Source organism: Coffea arabica, chromosome 2e (genome assembly GCF_036785885.1).
Source record: "Coffea arabica cultivar ET-39 chromosome 2e, Coffea Arabica ET-39 HiFi, whole genome shotgun sequence".
NCBI lineage: Eukaryota > Viridiplantae > Streptophyta > Magnoliopsida > Gentianales > Rubiaceae > Coffea > Coffea arabica.
Genome location: NC_092313.1, coordinates 67183508 through 67205262, shown reverse-complemented (window position 1 = coordinate 67205262; position 21755 = coordinate 67183508). Strand labels below are relative to the sequence as shown.

Sequence of the window (21755 nt, the reverse complement as noted above, 5' to 3'; positions counted from 1 at the left end):
ATTGCAGAAACCTCCCCTGAGATTTCTAACACTTGCATTGACCTCCCCTGTAATTTGAAAAATTACACTAACCTCCCCTGAACTTACTAATCCTTTGCAAATTTAGTCCAAATAATTAAAATATTATTTTAGGGAGTGAAATTAGAATTTTGTATCAGATTTGCTCTTTGTGCCACATGTCCAATGAATGATAAAGTACTACAAATCAATTAATAATTAATAAACTTTAAGGGGTGTAGTTTGTGGGCAAATGCACATTACTTATTTAAAGTACCAGCTCTTTATGGGTATTTTACTTTCAAACATTTAATTTATGATAAATATATCAACGTTTGTAAGTAAAATTCAAAAATTGTTACAGTAATATTCTTACAAAAAGGAAATCGGTAGGTTATCTATTTAATATAAATTAAATATTTTTTAAAAAAGAAATGGCCCATAAAGTATTAATTCTTTACAGCTTTCATCCATTGGATGAGTAAAGTATTGGCTCTTTATGGGTATTTTATTCTAAATCATTTAATTTATGTTAAATACATAAATGTTTGTAACTAAAATTGAAAAAGTGTTACATTAATATTTTTATGGAAGGGAAACTGGTAGGTTTTGTATTTAACAAAAATTAAATATTTGAGAGTAAATACAAGTCTTATTTACTTATGTCGTTACTTATGTTTAGGGTTTTAGGTCGTTACTTATGTTATGAATCTTTTGACATAATTTTTTATATTTAATATTTTATATATATATATATATTAATATATTTTGACACATAACTCATAAATACAAAATATTAATATTATATATTTAGATATATAATTATATATAACAAAATATGAATATATAATTATAACATATTAAAGGACTGGACCTATAGTGAGTTTGAACTTAATAAGGTCCAACCTTGACTTACATTCAATTCGAGTCTAGTATTTGGACCTAAACCTAGCCCGACTCAATGAAAAGTTAGGCTCATTGCACTTTTCTCAGGTTGAGCGAGCCAAGTATTGGTTGGCCTGGGACAATTCTAATCGAAAGTGTGTGTTATGCTTTCTAATTTAGGATGTTCTTAATTGTTTATCATGTTAAAAAAGTCAAAACTTCTATTAATCTTTTCTTTCAATATAATTCATTCTTTTAATTATATGCATGTTGCAAGACTGCTGATCTTCTCAAATAGTCTGACCCTGGGAAACAGTCTGTAATCGCCGCCGAGAATAAAAGATGCTGTGCCGGGTGACTGGAATCCTCTGAGGTCAGCTGAACAGGCAATGGGCATCAGATGCTGAGCAAAGCTGCTGGCCTGAAGAGTGAGGCTGATCCGTAACATCAACTGCAGAAGAATGAGGTTCGAGTTGATGAACAGGAGAATAAGTAAGTACATTTCATGAGGAAGACCCCAAGTTTGAGGTCCACATAAACATGACATCATAGTACGCATCCGTGAGAAAGCCTGGGATTAACATACCTTCGTCTCCAATCACTGTCCGAACAAGGTCAGGCATGTCCCATTGCCGGGTCTCAGGTTCAAAAGCAGAAGACTGGTCGTAGGGACAAAGCTTCTACTTAAACATCAAGTCGGTCTGTTTCCGATTCGATCACTGTGAATAGGTGATTCCCAAGGTCTCACCAGCTCACTTCAAACCATACAAATATACCAAGCAATTCATACGGAATGCTGATTCGCTGTCTAGCTCACAGAGGGGGCTTTCTTTAAACGAGGGGAAGGCTGAGCTTTCTCTTCTTGTTGCTTCTGGACCAGCTAAGCTAACTTGTCCGCGTTCACGCGAACTTGATGTTACGTTACGATGCTACCTGGCTCAGCTCTTAGAAAGAGAGTAGACCAATGATGCCCCCTGAGCCAGGTGAGGATATTCCGACAAGAGAAGAGAGTAACCTGCCCTTGCCAAGGTCAACCGATGTCTTTGGGGGCTCTGTCTCTCTCTCTCTTCTTATTCAATGCGTGGACCTGGAATGACTATGCATAGATCACTCCTATTTGTGTGGTTAGTTTTAGTGACAGCATTCTCACTTTTATTATCACTTTCGGTACTGGCAGAGGCAATTGCTCATGTTATTAACCGATCGAAACTTGGACAATTCGAAGACAGGAGGACACAATTACTATGTTCTCATACACAAGAATACCCCCGTTAGCCGGCTTTTGTAGTAAATTTTATTTGTTTTTAGCCGCATTGGGTTACGGGGCTTATTTCCTAGCCCCACTTTCCTTAAAAAATCGGATTGGTGAAACATGGCAAATAAACCAGGGCCACTGGGCCACCAGGGAGGGGTTTAAGTCCCCTTTTTGGACTGTAGGTGAGAATTCAAATCTCACCTGCAATGAAAAAATATAAAAGTTGTGTTAGAATACTCCCTTAGTCTAGTTGGATTTGTATACCCACTAGTCCCCTACCACAGCCTCCTTAGGCTCCCCCTCCCCCTAGATTAGGATAGAGTAGGTTATACAAATGTATCGTTGCTAACAAAAAAAAAGACAAATAAACTAGGACAAAGATAGTATATATCAAAATTAACTTCGATGATATATTGTGCACGTATTATGATTGGATTTAAGAAATTTATTTCACTGGCTCCTTTAACAATTAGTATTCTCAAAAAGAGAAGAAAAATTAAAAAAAAAAAAAAGAAAAGAAAGAAAGAGTAGAATTGAAAACCAGCATGGCTCGGTCAAAGTTTTCTCTTTTTTTTTCTATCTTTTTTTTGTTTATGAAAGTAAAGAATTGTCTCTAAGTTTTATTTTGTTTTCTCAATAATGAATTGCCCAAATGCTGTTGATAGCTATTTTTGCAATTAGTTTACCTACTCAAAGCGACTTTAAAATAAAAGTATAATTTTTCCAAGAAAAGTATGTTTGTTTACTTACAAGGATAACAAAAGTGGACTCAGGCAAGAGCCTTTAGATGTTGTAAAAAAGTATATAAATCTTTCAATCGGGGTAAGTTGGTCAGTTGTCTATGCCTCTCATCCCAAACATTACCACTTTGAGATTTTTCATTGACGGGTTAGAAATTACCTGTATAAGAGCTCAACTAAACTAATATTTTTTAAGAAATGTAATACTAACTAATCTCAATTTGATAAAGATGCAACTAGGAAACAAATATATATATATATATATATATATATATATATATATATATATACATATATATATATATATTATATGACATCTTGGTATCCTAGTTAATCATTTTTGAAATTTTATTTCATGTTGGCATTGTAAAAAAAGAAAAGACAACTGTTAATGCACTATAATTTTTAATAATGACACTCCCACTATTTTCTTGATCTTTTAGCCTCTTGCTATGAAAAATAATATAGTGACAATACCATTAGCATTTTACTTGCAAAGATTGATTACCGAGTTTGTCATGGTGAAGTTTTTTAAATAAAGCGTAATCTCTCCTGAAATCGGTAGCCCTATTACGGTTTCTTTTGATTTTGCAAGCTGAGAAGGGATATTTGGTTCTTTCAAAACGATAGATGCGCGTTTTATCTCTCTCTTTTTTGGGGTAAAGAAGTGTGTCTAGTTGACTGGTTCTAAAATACTCCCAGGGCTGAGAAGTAAAATTCTCTGCAAAGGGAGATAGGAGAGTGATTATACTAACAACTAATATTCATGTGTACCTTCACTAACTTTTTTTAAGTGTTTGTCTATCGGCTGCTCAATTTTGCTATTGTACTCAATTTTATATCAAAATTACAAGGTAAATGGACATGCTCAAACATAACGTGCTTTTCTATTTAATTTTTGATTTACCAAAAACATGATACTAGAAACCTTTCTTAACGAGTATCTGTTGTTTAAATCAACTAAAACTCTTGTGCATGAGCTAACTATTTTGTATATCTTAGAAATTTCTCGGGGCAAACTCTTAAATGTAATTGCTTTGAGGAAGTAGATGGAGTTTTCAAGATTGCTCAAGGGCCTAGAGAATTCTGTTATGATTTCCATAGAAAACAGGTAAGCCCTTTTTAACCCAACAAATTTCACCTTGATTGATGTTGTGAATTAGGCTCTAGCCAAGTTATGTGCAGCTTGAATCCATTGTTACATGTTGCCTTTTTTTTTTTTTTTTCGGTCTTTCGCTTTAATTCTTCTCAACCTCTTTGAAGAGCTTGCAACACCATCAGCACCACTGGCTTTACCTTTGTCCGAAATGACTTGCAACAGCTCAGATAATCCCCCCAACATGGTAGATTCCGTCAGTGCGAGCTCCGTTTTGTCGTGCTTCTTTTTCTTGATTCTCCAGATAAACCAGAATCTCCAAGCTGTCTAGCTTCAGTCCCGGGCCAATCAAACTCTCCTTTTCCAATATTTGCATTTTCAACATTCTCTTCTTCAGTCATTTTACGTGCACCAACATCAGCAATCCTCTCTGTCCCTGTTCCTGGATCGAGTCCCCTACTGTTCTTTTTTCTTAGTCCTCCAGATTCTTCAGGCTGTCTACCATCGGTCCTAGGCCTCTTCAGCACTTGTATATACACCAACATCACCAATCCTCTCTGTCCCTGTTCCTGATTCAAGTCCCCTACTGTACTTTTTCCTTCATTCTCCAGATTCATCAGGCTGTCTGTCTCCAACCCAAGGCAAATCAAGCTCTCGTTTCCCAGCATCCACTATATCTTCATTTACACTGTTCTCTTCAGCCCTCATATTCACAGTCCACACCAACATCGTCAAGTTTCTCTTTCCCCATATCTAATTCAAGTCCCCTACTGTTCTTCTTTCTTACTTCTCCAGATTCTTCAGGTTGTCTAGCATCAATTCCAGGCATATCAAACTCTCCTTTTCCAACTTCCACCATATTCACATTTCCAATATTCTCCTCTACCCTGGTATCCACATCAGCATTCCTCCCTATTATTGTATCTGATTGAAGCCCCCTACTGTGGGCATACCCCCATCCACCTGATTCACCAGTGGACGCGATAAAATACTCAGAGCAGTTTTCTCAGCACAAAACTTTGTCCAGGTCACGATTAAAATGATCAAATCTAACACGACAAAATGGGCACATAGTCCAAAATGTTGTTCAGTAACATGATGGATCCAACAATGTTTCTTTCTCATGATCTACAACATTTTGCTCATTTTGAACTTCTAAATTTTCTGGAGCAGATGATGACTCCTCTCTAGCTGGTGTCATCCAATTTGACGCTAATATTCGCCATGGATGAACCACTGCTTGGTGTAGTCGTTTGACTCTTGACCTAGATTTCTACCATTCATGCAGTCAAGTCTTTTAGCATGGGGGGCAGTTTCGCTGTGTTTCACTATTTCAGATGATTCTGCCATGATTCGTCATTTAAAATTATATTAGTAGCACTTCAACAGAGACCCTAGAATCCTTGATTTGATACCATGTTAAGAAGAAAAGAACTTTGGGTGAATTTTTCTATATATTTCTCACACAGTAACAGTGGTGATTCCACATAAAGTAGGGTCACAGTTTGAAGAATAACGATACTGATATCTTGGAGAAAAGGAAAAGAGGATTAGGCATGGATAAAATTGATAATAAAGCAAATGAAGGTACTATGCCCAATAAAAAAAATTTGTTTGGATACATTATTTTTTTCAAATAATATTTTGTTTACATTATAAATACACATTTTTTAATCCACATTTTTATATTCCCAACCATTTTTTTATCTCACATACATCACATCACAAAAAGTGTTACAGTAATTATTTCAAATAATACTCTATCCAAACAAATCAAGTGCTAATTACCAATGCGAGTCAGGAACACTATTTTGTTTTAAACAAACCTAATTTAAGGCACTCCATGTATGTATCAATCTTATTCTTACTCGTATACCACTTGTGCATCATGAATTCACAAATGTTGTGCAGCTTCGTGAATTAGGAAAGACCGAGATGTGACCATCATGACCACCCCGACTACCTAGGCTAATATTTTACTTCGGAATTATTTGTTATAAATTTGAATGTCATGTTTGTTGTAAAGACTTATAACTATTAATTTACATTTATCACTGATAGACGTGAAAAAAAAAAATATTAGATACATAATATGCACTACTTGACATTGACATTTACAAAAATTAGTAAAGAATTGCTAAATAATGATAGTGGACTATATCTTGTCTAGTGGGTAGTAGATAAAGTATTATTTGATGATTAATGATTACTACTTATTTATAGCATGATGCACATGGAACCTGGAATATGGTTCTCCTGTAGAGATAGATATAGCAGATATTTTGCTTATGTTAGGTGCCTAAATCGCTGCAACAATGATCAGCACCTATAGTAATTAAGATATACTTGCCTGCTTTCTTAAGCTGTTGACTTCAACATTAGACTCATGTGTCTTGCTCGACTTAACTCAGAATTTTGTGCAACAGAAGAATTGCATAAGGAACTTCATAAAGAGAGAAAAATTCTTTTAAAATTGAAAAAAGAAAAAGAATCTACCCTTTACAGTACATGATTAATACTCTATAAATTAGAAAAAGGATCAACTAAACACGATATTCTCCGACTAACAGAATATATTGCACAAATAACATAATGTCAAAGAAAGAAAAAGAGGATGAGAGTGGACCAAGCTAGTTACTTGCCAGAGCAATCAAGGAATATGCTCTTCACCGCTGGTTTCATTTTATTTTGTACGCAGTCATAAGTTCAACTGGTTACCTTGAACTCTCAGTTACACATTCAGTCACAAGACATTATAGGATAAAGCAGAAGGAGAATGGAGCTGCAACATTTTGGCCATGAGCATCCACTGGAATTCAAGTCTGAGGGTATGTTTGAAGAAGAAGAAAAGGAAAAGTTGCCCAGTTATAATTGTTATATGTGTCGGAAATCCATTTCATTGCCGGCCTACTTCTGCAGACAGTGTGATTGCACCTGTCTCCACGAGACATGTGCAAAGTTGGCTGATCAGGAGATTCTACATCCAATGCACTCAGCTCATCCTCTTAAATTCACCACTTTGGCTCAATCCCTGCGCCGGTGTGATGCTTGCTGGCAAGATTTCTCTGGTTTCAGTTACAGTTGTCCAAAATGTAATCTGTACATATGCATAGAATGTGCTCTGAAAGTTTCAAATTGACGGATCATCAAACACGATGTTCACCAACATCCCCTGACACTAGTAAAAAAGGAAAAGTCAAGCAAGTGCTGTGCTTGTGACAGCCTGATGTTTGTTCCATATAGTGACATTAATACCCCGTCTTACATGTGTACTACCTGCTCATTTTGGATACATGAAGAATGTGCTTCATTACCGACAATCAAAGGACTTGAGGATCATGATCATGATCACCCCCTCACCTTGGCTTACCAACTTCCACTTGAATTTCGACGCTATAATTTTGAATGTGAGTTTTGCAGAAAAGTATTGAAGCCATCAGAGTGGGTTTATTATTGTGGTCGTTGTAGATACTTTGTCCATGTCTACTGCCTAAGCATCCATGTCAGGTTTGTCTTTACTGCATTAATGTAATTTACTTTGAATGACATTTGTTTCATGATATTCATTTGGACTTTTTTCTGCATTAATTGATTTTTTGTTAAGATTTGGGAGTCGCATAGATTATGATCATAATGATGCTGATGCTGGTCCTAATGATCTGAGGCTGCCCTGCAATGATGTGTTCGATGAAATGATCAAACCTGTGATGGAGAAAAGGATGAAAGAAGAGTTAAAATTGTTGCCGGAGATTAAACATTTCAGTCACAGCCATCCGCTAATCCTTTCTTCAACTCAGCCAGTGGAGAACGAAAAGGATACTGAGGAAATGTTATGCGATGGATGCATCCAACCAATTTCAACTCCGTACTACACTTGTGCCGAGTGTAAGTACATGCTGCACTTAACCTGTGCCAATTTTTCACCTGAAAGATTGTATCATGTTTGCTGTTATGGTCACCTTTTAACCCTGAAAAAGTTTAGAAATGAGTTGGGGTACTTTTATTGCTCGTGGTGTGATACTAAAGGTAATGGCTTTTTCTTCGACTGTGAAGAATGCCGTATCAAAATCCATTCAACTGTGTCATCTTTTCGTTTGGAAAGCAAATGGTTTACAAACTTCACAAACAACACATTTTATGGCATGCAAGAAGTTACAGGCAAAGCCCATCAATGCACTGTCATGCCTGTAGAGAAGAGATAACAAGCTCGAATGCTTACTATAGATGTCGTTGCGGTTTCTTTTTGCATCAATGGTGTGCTACTTTACCAGGCGCAGTCAAGCATAGATGGGATAAACACCCTATTCTTTTGATGCATCCACCGTTCAGTGATCATTCAGATGAACTTTACTGTGAGGTTTGCGAAGATGAGATACACCCCAAAACTTGGATATATCATTGTCGCGAATGTGATCAATCTTTTCATCCTAGATGTATTCCTCGACTTGGTAAGGATGGTAATGTGAAGTTTGGTAGCACCATTCAAGTCGCCAATCATGAGCATCCCCTTAGGTCTGTCCGAAAAAGTAGATACAAATCTTCCTGCAATGGTTGTGGTACAAAATTTAATGGTGGGAAGGCTTGGGAATTCCCAAGTCTGTAGGTTTTCCTTTTCCTTGTGCTTTGCTTGTGTCTGCCATGCAATTGACCCTAGTTATGTACTCCCTGTGCCCCATGATTAAATATATATTGCATGGGGATTATATTGTAAGTTCACTCAAAGTCTCATCATTGAAACATTATAAGCTATGAGTGAGTAATTATTCCAAACATGAAACTCATTATGTTACAAATTGAAGTTGTCCAATATGAAATTAAATATCTTTTAGTTGTGTGGCAAAGATTCATCCACATTGATTATAGGATCTTGAACTTCAATCAAAGAAGGATACAACATAATTTAACAGGTCTAATTCATCGTTAGATGATATACAATCACTGGATCCAAGTATGGAAGTAACCTTTTCCTAAGACTCTCTCTCTCTCTCTCTCTCTATATATATATATATTGTCTTTTTGCTTTTTATTGAAGGATCAGACACTGTGCCAGGATGTAATATTCTGCAAGAAAGAAGTAATCAGTACGGTCTTTCATTCCTAGTCCTCCTGAAAGAGGAATTGAGAGTTTATTGTTTATTAGTTGAAAGCTTATTGTCAACAAGTTTTAAGCATTAATCATTATTCTTAACAATCATACACGTTGTATAGAAGTACTTAAGAACGGCAGAAGAACGCACACTAGACTGCAGGTTGTCCACAAAATTCCCCAAACAGCACTTGGCTGTTTCTGTACTCACAGAGGAACATTGCCAGCTACATTTTTGCATATTATATCTGACATTTGGAATACATTCATAAGTAGCAAAAATGCCTGAATCTTTCCATGTACTCCATAGTATCAGGATTGAGAAAATGACACTACCAGAAAAACAAAATCATGACATTAACCTTGAAATACTAAAGTAGCACATCCTCAGAATTTCTCGTCCCCTGAAACAAGTTGTGGTTAATCACTGTATATGACATTAGTTTCTTATATTACAAAATATAGGGGTTTTTTATTCAAATATTGCCTTTTTTTTTATCAGAAATATAGACAAATCAATTAATAAAATTCCAAAAAAGAAATTACATTGTCCACAGACTTTCTTCTCCCCTTCTTATTCCTGTAAGAAATTACATGCAAAAGAAACAATATAGATACAAGATTACGAGAAAGAGGGCCATAGTACTAAAGAACAAGGGTTTTACAGGTCAGAAACTAATGTCAGAGTCACAAACTCGAACCACTGTGCTCATTGTTTGTGCCCCTCCTACAATGACAAATGAGTTCTCAAACTTGACGCAAATTAACTGTGAGGCAGTCATCGCCTCAAAATTTCTGCCTGAAGGCTACCAGAACAGCCAAAATATTCAGCAAATAGAACAAACTGAGAAAGGAAGGAAGATGGAGAAGACTGTCGTTTGTTGAAGAAGGGAGAGAGACAGAGAAGATTGACATTCGTTAAAGAAAGAGGTGCCAGGATGAATTTTGGTGCAGAGAAGAAAATGAAAACATTTTGATCTTAGATAGAGCATCTAAAAGATCAGAACTTTCTTTTTGAGGCATTGATTCAGTAAAGGCTTATCTGTATGTACACAAAGATTTAGGCATGTCTCCAACCAAAGCATGGATGTAAGTTCAACCATATGGGGGAAGATTACAGAGTTCTACAAGCCAAAATATAGACTATAACTGTCACATCTTCACTTAATTTTCAAAATTTACTTTACTTCATGATAAGGACAATTGTGGAAGCAAAATTGACGCACTTGTGAGAAGCAAGATGTTAATTACTTGACTTGAATAATAATGTAGCATGTGATCATTGAAAGCATCAAATTCAGAAGGAAATTTATAAAGAAAAATGATCCACAATAACTAGAACATCAGACTACCAGAATATGCAAAATGACAGGGTACTGTTCAAATTCAATTGCATGCTTCAGAATCTATAATGATAGGCAACAAAAAATCTTCAAGAACTGTCCATGATGCCACCGACCTGTGAGAAACAGTGCTAGGATTAAGTTAATGACATGTAAAACTGAGATAGAAGCTCCATATAAACACAGATTCAGTCCTTTACAGCATTTATGTCAGCTTCACTAAGAATAATCTCATTGAGGAGCCAGAGGTATGGCAGCAGGATCAAGTTCAAAAGATCCTTCTGGGACACCTTCTCCTTCAGTGCCATGCATCGTATAAGAGGGGACTCGATGTGAGAATCTTAGTAGTTGATTTGGCGGTATTAGAACTGGCTTACCTTGGATTTTCCTATGATATAGGCTCAGAAAACCTCCAACTTTATCCAAGAAAGCAACCTCGACAGCAGTACTCTCAACATATTCTTTGACAACCTCCACAAATTGATATTCATACCTCATCCTAGGGTGATTTTCTGGATTTGATCTCCACCTTATATCCCAGTCCTTAAATAGGGCCCAAATCTCCCCATTTCTAGGATATATTGTATATGTTAGTCTATCCATATTCTTATCATAATTTACTTGATGAGAGAATATACGAAAAGTAGTGATGTGTTCAGAATTATCGCGTGCAAACTCGCCACAGGCCACAGGTAAGTCCCTGTTTACCCAGTCAATCCCACCTTGATATCCTGGATGAGGATATAGCCAATTTATGCACAATTTAAATGGGCGAACATGTACCTTCATGATTTGGGCGTAGAATCTTGGCATGGGATCATGAGTATCATCATAACAAGCCCAAATTTGACCTGGGGAGAAACAATTCTCTTCTCTGTACTTGTCAAAATCATTAAATTCTCCCGGAGGATACATAATTCCTATTACTGAATGATCAGCAGAACCTGATCCTGACACATCAATAACATCACAATTTTGCAAGCTTTCTTCGGTAGGAGCATTTCCCTTAAATTCAGGAATATCATTAATATCACAATCTTGCAAGCTTTGTTCAATAGGAGAATTTCCCTCTCCTATTCTTAACTTTCCATTATCCACATCTGCAGAAAAACCAGTTGAATTGCCACATGCTGAACATTGAAGCAACGTTGCTTCGCTCTGTTCATCATGATTATTGCTCACCCGCAACCTCTTTGAAGAGCTTGGGATGTCATCAGCACCACTTTCTCTTCCTTTCTCAGAGATTGGTAGCAATTGTGCAAATGGCGTGCAATGGAAATGGTGATCAATGTCTGCCAAAACTTCCTCAGCCGCTATGACCTCATTTCCTGTTTCAGTGCTCCCTCTTTTCCTGCTCTGGTTTATTGATTCACTGGATTCTCTATGCCATGAATGATCAATCCTCAGAACATCATAATCTCCTTTGCCAAGATGCAGTAGATTTACACTTCCATCTTTATCATCAGACCTCGCATCCCCAAGAACATCACCATTCCTTTCAGTCGCTGTGCATGACTTGAGCATTTTAATGTTACCATTCTCCTCATAACCCATTGCACTTGAAAAAGCAACGTAATATTTTGAGCAGTTCTGGCAGAAGAAATCTTTTTTTAGGCCACGTTTGAAGAGCACTTTCCTTACATCACAAAAAAAGCAGCAAGACTCCCAGATTGTTGTCGAATCAACTGATGAATCTAGCAGTTTTTTACTCTTGTGATCAGTAACATTTTGCATATTATGAGATGCTATATGCCCTACAGCATCTGTCAATTGCTTTCCCCGTTCTGTGCATGCTAAACTTTCTTCCTCATTCAGGTGAAGACCATGCTTTGCTTCAGAACCAGAATCTTGCAAGTGTTTATTGGAGATTTTAGCAGAATCAAATTGTTTCCCTTTAAGTTCAATTTCCTTCATCTTTAGATACAAAATCTTTTCCCTTGATTCAATCTCCTTTTCACGATGCATCAACTTTTGCTCTTTCAAATCAAGTTCATTAGCTCTTTGCTCTATGTGATACTCCTTTAACCCAATTTCGTTAAACCTGTCTCCAACTGAACTCTTAATACTCTCAAATTCCTTTTGCTCCAGCTCAATCTTATCAAAAAGCCCTTGTATCAATTTCTCTTGTTCATTCAATTTTAACTCTCTCACCTCAATTTCCTCACGAATCATACCTAATGTCTCCTCCTGCAATTTTAATTCATTACTCCCTTTTTCTTGAAATAAACAAAATTCCTTCTCTTTTTCAACTAATTCGTCAAACTTTTGTTCAAGAGATTTCCTTGTCATATCCATTTCTTTTGAACTTTCACTCACTGATTCTTGAACTGAGCTTAAATGGGTCTCTCTGGACTGAAGTTCAGCTAAGCATTCCCGGAAAAGCAAGCCAGTTAAATCCAAGTGGCTCTCAAAATCTTCCCATTCAAGCATTAACAACAGAATAAAATTTTTAAGCCGGTCCTTTTTGGCTTCATTGGTAGCCAGAGCTTCAGATATCTTCTTCAAAACACTCATTTTGTCCAAACTCTTATCTAATGTTATCATTTTTCTACCTGGACAGAAAGCAGGGTCCTAATCAGTTATAGTTAATCAAAAAAGAGAAGCCATACATGCATCCCAAAAATAGTCAGAGTACAAAAATAAGCAACTAGAGTTGCTAGAATCTACTAACTACCAAAAAGAGCCTTTCATACCACAATGCTGATATTCAAAATTTCCCAACTTATATGAGCAACTATACTTTGTGTCCTCAGTACATTGATTTGCTTTTATGGACAAGAGACTTGAACTTCAAACTTCAAACTATTTACCCTGAAAGCAATAAAATCACTGCATCCATCCTTATTTTGGGTGGGCCTTTAACTTTTTTGGTCAAGTTTTTGTCTTTATAACAGGAATTTCCATGAACACTTTAGTTAGATATGGAACTCAAAAAACCATCATTTTGGTCAGTTTTTTCTTCTTCATCAAATATTTGAAGCTAGTTAGTTCTTAAACAACGGAAGCCAATTTGGTCACTAACGCACCAGCAAATTTACAGTCATCGTTTATAATTCTGCAATATAAAAGCAAAAAAGAAACCATTTTTTCTGCTAAAGTTCCATATCCATGCATGCCATTTCTCTATAGAAAAGGACAAGATCCATAAAAATGAAAATAACCCACTTACCAGATTGTACAAAAAAGTCAAAACAACAAACCATTCTGCAGAAAAACTAAGAATTAAAATATGGGTCATTCTTTATTTTCCCATTAGGGAGCTGTAAGTACCTCTGCATTTCTGTCAGCTAAGAGAGTGAAGGAAGAAACAGCACGTCGGAATGTGGAACATTTGAGTGATCGGAGACGACATTTTTGGGAAAGATTGCTGGGTTTTTTTTTTCTACATACTAACGGCCGAAATCAGAAGAGCTTCCGTTGACAGATGATAAAACTTACAAGATGCCGGCGGAACTGGAAATGGCTGATAAAGTTGCAATTTTTTTGGGAAAGTGTGTAGAACAGGACAGCTGCTGGCATGCTGCCTCATCAAATGTTTGTCAGTGCACACATTTCTTCCAATTCGGGGAATAAAAATAGCCAAAAAAACAAAAAAGGAAGAATTTGTGGAAATTATTGGAAGATGTGAAGTTAATAAACCTTTATTATGAGGGCACTTTTGTAAGACAATAAAAATGCCAATAATTTTTGAATGAGAATAATATATAATAATAAGAGAAATTCTTATATATATTAACAATATATACACTATTATCGTTGAATCTACGATATACATGCAAAAGTTTTATATTTTAAATTTAATTTTGAAAGTTTTCATTTATTCAAAACTAATAGTATATAAACTATCAATGTATAGAAAATTAATCTTAATAATAATAGTGAATTGTATGGGGTGTGCCAAAAAAAAAATTAGTGAATTACTTAACACATAAAAAAGAGCAAAACAAAAAGTTAGCCATTAAACTAACTAATAAGCACACCCATTGTCATTTCATCGATTATTGCTCTTAATCTACAAAATAATCAGAGTTGTGTTTTGATAAAAAAAAAAAAAAAAAACCCATAGTGAACAAATATACCCTTACATTTTGACATGTGTTTTGATTATTTTGTAGATTAGGAGCAATAATCAATGAAATTGTCACAACTGTACTATTCAGTTAATTTAGCGGCTAATTTTTTTCGAAAAATTGTTTAATAGTCAAAAGTCGACACGAGTAACAATTTAATGGCTGTTAAGATTTTTTACCCTTTAGTAAATAGGTATAACTTTTGTGATATAGTTATATAGTTTGTACAAAATTAAGTACAAATAGCTTTTATGATAAATAGTCCAAGTTTTGTCCTTTTTTGGTTGAATGTTTTAGTATGTGTGAAATATTTATGTGAACATACACCATTTAGCCAATCTTAGTCAGACCTTTCAGTCATTCCCTTTCCCTTCTAGAGTTTAGAATCTCTATTCAGTACACAAAATACCACCCTGCACAAACAACTTTTGCTAATAGTCTTCTAGAGTTAGGCTAATATTACACCCTTGAGGGGTAAACAATAGTTTGATATGGAATCCCCAAATAGAATAGAATTCCATTTACCTAGTTGTTATGGAGGCTTCTTCTTTAAATAGATAGATTTGAAACTCAATTAATTTATATGGTATAAAAGTACAAGGACTTTACAACAATCCAGAGTTAATTACAAGGGGAAAAATAATGAAATTTATATAAATGAAAAGCAAAAATATCAAACAGTCGAGCTCTTAATCAAGCAAGCAAAAATATATTTTAAAAAAAAAAAGATTTGCTCACATTTACTTGATTGTTTAGTATTGAAGAGCATTCCTTGTAGGGATGGCAATGGGCAACCGCCCCGCGGGGGGCTCTCGGGGCGGGGGGGGAATTTTTTCCCCCCGTTTAGAAAAGGGGCGGGGGCGGGGGAGTATACCCCAGCCCCATCCCCCGCCCCGCCACCCGCAAAAAAAAAATTATATTAATTAGTTATAAACTTATGATAATGATATTATTAGTTAGATGTATTATATAATGTATATTAGTGTATGTAATATAATTGATATTATCAATTATACGAATAATTAGACATGTCTACTTATAGAATTTATTAATTAGTTATACTAAATTTACTAATACATTTATACTAAATTTCTAATTACACTTAATAGAATCACACTTTTTTTCTCAAAAAAAAGCACAAACACAATAATGAATTAGTGATTGTATTTGTACCAAAAGTGAAAACTTAACTATTTTAGTTGTATTTATTTCATCATGTTGGATTGTATTCAAATAACTTTTGTTTGATTGTTTTTATGAGTTTCAATTGTAAAATTAAAATGAATAATAACTTGATGATGTGTTGATATTTTAGTACTTGATTATTTATTAAAATTTAACTATAATAAAATTTTATTAACCCAACGGGGAAAAATTTTATTAACCCCGCGGGTGCCCCCGCTGGGGAAGTGGGGCGGGGCGGGGTGAGTGGGAGGCGGGGGGAGTTTGTAGGCAGCGGGGTGGGGGATGGGGGAGGGGTCCCCCGCCCCATTGCCATCCCTAATTCCTTGTCTACTTGGATGGGCTAATACTATACAAGGAGTCCATCAGAGTCAAGAGGAATAGGCTTTCTTCTAGTGTATTCTCTTTTAACCAGGAGGCGAAGCAGTTAGTTTGAATATATATTTTTTTTTTCCACCAAGCAAAGAAGCAAAGGATTTCTCTTTTTTTCCTAGTAAGCAAATATTCAACACATGGAGCGTCCATGTTTAGGTCTTATTATTTAATTTGATAGTTTAATCGATTAGCCCTTTTTTTTTATAAAAAGATTTTGGAACTACTTGATTTATAAAACATGATAACTTTCTGTCTTTTCCTTTTGCGTCTACTATTGGAGATTTATTACATCATTCTTGGTTTCATGACGATCATCTTTGTTGCTGTATTTCTTTACTTGTGTTCATTAGTTATCACTCTAAATAGTTACTAACATTTTCTTTAGTAATAATGAATAAGTCACTAGGAATTAAAGTAAGAGGTAACACGCATATTGCACGTCTGAATTTATTAGAGCTGTTAAACGAATCGAACTGTTCATTAGTTCGACTTGTTTAGGTTCATTCGTGTTCAATAAGGGTTCGTTCGAAGATGTATATGAGCTGAGTTCAAACAAATATTTTGACTCAATAAGTAATTGAATGAATATGAGCGAGTTCGAGAGTTTAAACGATTGTTCGCGAACATAAACTTAATGTGAGGACCTGAAAATTTTTTATTTTTATAGAATATTACCGGGTTATTTAAATAATTATTCACTCATTTTCTTCGAATTATTTATTTCGACCATTTTAAATCCATTTAGATGGAACAGCGTCTCTTTTATGTTTTTAAAGCGTTTTGTTGGAAAGTTCACTTTTCAAAAAAATTCGTTTAGTTTGGAACAACGAGTGCACGTTTTTCGAGGCTATACTTGAATCGGGAGTGTATTAATATTGGAGAATTAAGAATGATTAATAGTAGATTAAGAAAAGTTAATTGAGGAATTAATACTCGACTCATGTAAGAACTCACAAATTTACCTATTTTAAACTCCTGTTACGAGCTTATTTAATTATTTATTTGGCCAATGGCCCCGAATATTATTTTCTATCCTTATTAGACCTAAATACATGGAATTATAGTTTCATTATATTTTTAAAGTGACTTGTTTCAAAAATTAAATTTTGGAAGCTCGTTTAGTGAAAATAGTGAAAAGGTGTTTGGAAATTTTAATCGATCGAGGGTACAATAAGTTTGAAAAATTGGAGACTTGTACAATGGTTTTAAAATAGGTAATTTTATGTTTAAATACTCAAGTGATAGTCATTAGTACTATCGTTATAAAAATTTCTTGGAGGTCTCGCGTTATCGCGCTTAATTTGGAAATGCGCGTTTTTACCCGCGCGATTAATTGAGGAATTTTAGACTATTAGTTTAGACTATTCAGAATGAATAATATTAGTGTAAATGAAAGTACATTAGAGGTTTAGGGCACTAGTGAAACGAACTCGAAAGGAATTGAGCACGAAGCGCGCGTATACGCGCACTATCCTTAGTTGACTTTTGGAGCATTTTGGGCCACACATTATTGAACTCCTCATGGGTGCATCTAGGGGTGAAGTCGAGCCAAGTCGAGCTCGAGTAGTACCATACTCGAGCTCGAGCTCGAAGGTTATGAGTACTGCTCGAGCTCGAGCTCGAGCTCGAACGAGCCTCAAACTTCGAACTCGAGCTCGAACTCGTATAAGATTCGAGCTCGAGTACTCGAACTAATCTCGTAAAATGAGCTTGAAAATATTTGTTTTCTAGACCAGAATTCAGCAAAAATTGAGCGCAAAAAACTGTGCTATCCTTCAATATAGCAACTCATATTAAAACATGCATTTTGCTTCATTTCAACGCAAATGCCAACCATGTGATTCAAGCACTCTAAAAGCAACAGTATCAAACTAGTTAATATGATAGAAAAAATGATAGTTTCTCAATAGCCAAAATAGCCATGTAAGCAAAAGAAATAGAGAACTTGATATTAATAGCATTTAGTCACAATACACTGAACTCTGTACGATTTGAGATCAAGTTCTCTATACAACATTCTATTAAGATCCATTGCCAAGATTCTATACAGCAACTCATGTACAGATTTTAGTCAAAAATCAAAATACAACCTGGTAGTAGCTATACAACATTCACTTGAGTCAAAGAAATCACCAGATTCACTATAGCTATACAGATTTGAGTCCAAAGTCAAAAGCCAAAACACAACTTGGCAGCCACAGCTTGTCAACAGTCAAAAAAATCTCCAGATTCACCAAAGTTGTACAGATTTGAGTCAAAAAAGTCAAAACACAACTGGCAACCACAGCTTGTCAAGTGTCAACATTCGCTTGAGTAAAAAAGTCACCAAATTCACTATAGCTGTACAAATTTGAGACAAGTCAATTGCGATGTTAACTGCATAGAGTTCAGATTCCAAAATTCCAAGTTTCTAACACCTATTGCCAACCAAAAAAATATAAGTCCTATCAAATATCACCAAAGACAAAAAATGAATCAAATTAAGGTACAAAATTATCGAGAACTCTAGATAACCACAATGCCAAACCTAATTCAAAATGAGCCCTTTGCAATAGACCTTCAAATCTTGGGCAATTCAATTTCTTTGATTATTTTAGCTTGCTGCATTTCCAATAAAAACCACCCAAGGCAAATAATTTAGAAAGAAAAGAAGTCATAACTTGTTGAACTTGGCCACAAAAGTTGAATGATAAAACAATAAAACTTACTTTCACTTTCTTTGAGATCCCGTGAAGCTTTCCACACCAGTCCCCTGCACATAACAACACTTGAACCGTATCTGGATGAAGAGAAGCACGATAGCTATCAATAACTCGAGTTCCGGCACTAAATGTAGCCTCAGATGCCACTGTAGTTACAGGAATAGCTAAGATGTCAGCCGCCATTTCGGACAATATTGGATACGCAACCCTATTGCTTTTCCACCACTCCAAACAATCATAGGCATTTGGGTTGGAACCAGTCTTTGGGCGAGCCTTTTCTAAATAATCCACCAATTCAGATTTCTGTGGCTCAGTAGTCTCCATTTCGTCACAGTACTCATCAAAGTCAACCCACCTAGAAGAAGATGTTGCATTTTTTTGTGGCCCTTCTGAAGCACATGAGTGGACTGCATTTTCATTTCCAGTTGCATTCAAATCTGCATACTCATCATAAAGCTCAAATAAAGCTTTCTTCACGCTAAAAATATGTTCTTGTGCCTCAAAAGATGGAAACATTTGAGGGAAGATGAACTCAACAACTCTCATTTTCTGCCTTGGATCTAAAATGACAGCAATAGCCATTAACAAATTGCATTCGCCCCAATATTTGTCGAACTTGGCCTTCATCTTTCTAATCATAGCTCGGATGAAGTCATTTTCATCATTTGCTCGAGAATCTAAGACTTTCTTAATTTTTACAACGTCTTGAAGGAACAAATTACTCGTAGGATATTCACTCCCGGATATCACATGCGTGGCTGCCCAAAATTTCTCTAACATGGAGCACACTTTTTCTGCTTTTTCCCAATCCTCATAAGCTGGACATGAATCATAGAGTGGATCTCTATCTTGAAAACGAGGAAAAACATCTTTGAACTTCATAGCACAGCTTAGCATTTCGAAGGTGGCATTCCATCTTGTTCGACAATCATAAAGCAACTTCTTCCCGGGTATTTGAAGTTGTTGTGCAATCTCAGCGAACAACAATAATCTGGTCTCCGAGCGATTGACAAAATCAACGTTGTCCCTAATTTTGTTTACAATGTCCGCAATCTCAGAAAGGCCGACTTGAACAATAAGGTTCAAGATATGCGTACAACATCGAACATGAAACAACTTGCCGCCACCTAATAGTTTCTTCGATCTACTAAAATCATCCCGCAAAACTCTAATAGCTACATCATTGGCCGAAGCATTGTCAACTGAAATTGTGTGTATTTTTTGCTCAATACCCCAATCCTTTACACACTTGAAGAGTGAAGCAGCAATCTCAACCCCTCGTCTAGGAGGTGGTATGTGAACAAAGTTGAGCACTCTCTTTTGTAGCTTCCAATCCGAGTCAATCCAATGGCCAGTAATAACCATATATTCGATCTTTTGATTTTTGGATTTCCAAAGATCAGTTGTGAGGCTCACCTTTTTCACATTTCTCAACTTTTTCTTCAGCTTCTTTTTCTCAAGTTCATAGACTGCCACACAATCATTTTTTGCTACTCCTCTAGTGATCTTTTGCCACTCGGGCATGCCACGCTTTAGGAAAATATTCAAACCTTCTTCTTCAAGAATGGTGAAGGGATGTTCGTGCATCACAATCCAATGTGCAGCGGCTTCTCTCATTTTCTCCATGCCAAATTTTCCGGTATGCAAAGGTGGTATAGTAGGAAATGCATCATCAGCAGGCTGAAAGTTCAGTTTCGTTTGTTGTGCAGCTTGTCTTAAACTTGCTTTTCTAGATGGACATGAGTTTTGGTGCCACCACAAGCTAGTTGTTTGCTTTGATTTACCCCTCGATAGCTTTTTATTGCAGTAACGGCAAATGGCATAGTAATTGCCATTTTCTTCAAATTCGTTGAAGTCCTCCCAAGCTTCAGAAGTTTTATTCCGTTTTGGAATATGGAATTCATCATTTTCATCTAATTTATCATTTTCTCCTTCTTCATTGTTATCGTCAGCAACCACAGCTTCTTGTCCTTCTTGTATATTACCCAAAGGAGTACTTTGTGTAATTGGATTAGTCATCATGTTTCCTGGATTCATCGTTGACTCATTGGAGACATATATTGGGTTGTCCAATATCAATGGAGTACATGAATCAGCATTGGAAACCAGTGGGATACAAGAAATCTCGGGTTGACTGCCCTTGTCTTGGGTTGACATCAGTCCATAAACACATGCAGTCCAAGGCTCCAAGCTAAAGAAAGACAACAAATTTTCAAATCAGGGCAAGGAAATTTTCAAGCTAAAGAAAGACACATCCATTAACGGAGGCTTTCACCATGAATTTCAGAGACTTTTAGGGTGTAAACAAAACTATTTAAAAAAAAAAACCTTGCTCTGATAATTATTTAGAGAAGTTTTAGGCATATGAATTAAATAAAGAATACATTTTTTGAGGTTCTGCTGATAATTCTTTTCAGTAATGAAAAGATTAAACCTGCCACATTTCACAGTAATCAGATGCTATGATATACTCTTCCTACATTTTTTTCAAAGGCTTAAAATAAAAACAACTTTCAATTGTCTCAAATATCTTTTGACTTACGCTAAAGGGAAAAGAAATTTCATACTTGTGTTGCTTCATCCCTGCTTTTTATCATACTTGGCAAATCCATACATACCTGCCCTTATACTTGTGTTGCTTCATCCCTAACTTTATACTTTTGTTAGCTAGGACCAACTAAACCAATTATAGAAAGTTCAAATATTGTTCTAGATATGCTAACATGGAGGTCAGATGACACGTACTGAAGAAAAACTTTAGGAGTTCCATTCTTAGAAACATGAACAATATGAAATCAGCAATGCTCATTAATCAATATGGTTGTTTCTTAGCTTTTGCTGGATATCATGCTGTTGACGTGCCTTGGCAGCATTCAGACCTTTGCCAACAGGCTCAAGAGAAAACAAGTGATTCCTCTAGCAAAAAAAAAAAAAAAAAAACCTTGCTCATATCTAATTTATGAAAAATTGCACAAAAAAACAGAAATAACAAATCAATCTTTAACCCAAAACTCTCTCTTTGAA

The 21755-nt window shown here is 35.7% G+C and overlaps 3 protein-coding genes across 3 annotated transcripts; 1 reads left to right on the top strand and 2 right to left on the bottom strand.

Moving 5' to 3' along the window:
* Positions 1–6749: 6749 nt before the first annotated feature.
* Positions 6750–8576, top strand: LOC113732722 (uncharacterized). The gene is made up of 4 exons (XM_072077827.1): positions 6750–7072; positions 7217–7480; positions 7578–7967; positions 8027–8576. Exons 1-4 carry the CDS (start codon positions 6750–6752, stop codon positions 8574–8576), a joined length of 1527 nt encoding a protein of 508 aa, XP_071933928.1.
* Positions 8577–10328: 1752 nt separating this feature from the next.
* LOC113732721 (uncharacterized) lies at positions 10329–13930 on the bottom strand. Its single transcript, XM_027258659.2, has 2 exons — positions 13673–13930; positions 10329–12954 (listed from the first exon to the last, which is right to left on the bottom strand). Exon 2 carries the CDS (start codon positions 12944–12946, stop codon positions 10634–10636), a length of 2313 nt encoding a protein of 770 aa, XP_027114460.1. The 5' UTR covers positions 12947–12954; positions 13673–13930; the 3' UTR covers positions 10329–10633.
* A 4658-nt stretch (positions 13931–18588) lies between these two features.
* On the bottom strand, positions 18589–21375 carry LOC140036425 (zinc finger BED domain-containing protein RICESLEEPER 2-like). The gene is made up of 3 exons (XM_072077826.1): positions 21350–21375; positions 18738–20922; positions 18589–18630 (listed from the first exon to the last, which is right to left on the bottom strand). Exons 1-3 carry the CDS (start codon positions 21373–21375, stop codon positions 18589–18591), a joined length of 2253 nt encoding a protein of 750 aa, XP_071933927.1.
* Positions 21376–21755: the final 380 nt, after the last annotated feature.

Bases quoted from the DNA above. Each gene is read 5' to 3' on its own strand.
- LOC113732722 (XM_072077827.1), top strand. From the start codon at position 6,750: ATGGAGCTGCAACATTTTGGCCATGAGCATCCACTGGAATTCAAGTCT. The intron at 7,073-7,216 runs GTACATATGCAT...TGTTCCATATAG, and splicing joins AGTTGTCCAAAATGTAATCT to TGACATTAATACCCCGTCTT. The intron at 7,968-8,026 runs GTACTTTTATTG...TCGACTGTGAAG, and splicing joins AAGTTTAGAAATGAGTTGGG to AATGCCGTATCAAAATCCAT.
- LOC113732721 (XM_027258659.2), bottom strand. From the start codon at position 12,946: ATGATAACATTAGATAAGAGTTTGGACAAAATGAGTGTTTTGAAGAAG.
- LOC140036425 (XM_072077826.1), bottom strand. From the start codon at position 21,375: ATGAAGCAACACAAGTATAAGGGCAG. The intron at 20,923-21,349 runs GTATGTATGGAT...GTCTTTCTTTAG, and splicing joins CAACACAAGTATAAGGGCAG to CTTGGAGCCTTGGACTGCAT. The intron at 18,631-18,737 runs GTAAGTTTTATT...TTGGAAATGCAG, and splicing joins GGATCTCAAAGAAAGTGAAA to CAAGCTAAAATAATCAAAGA.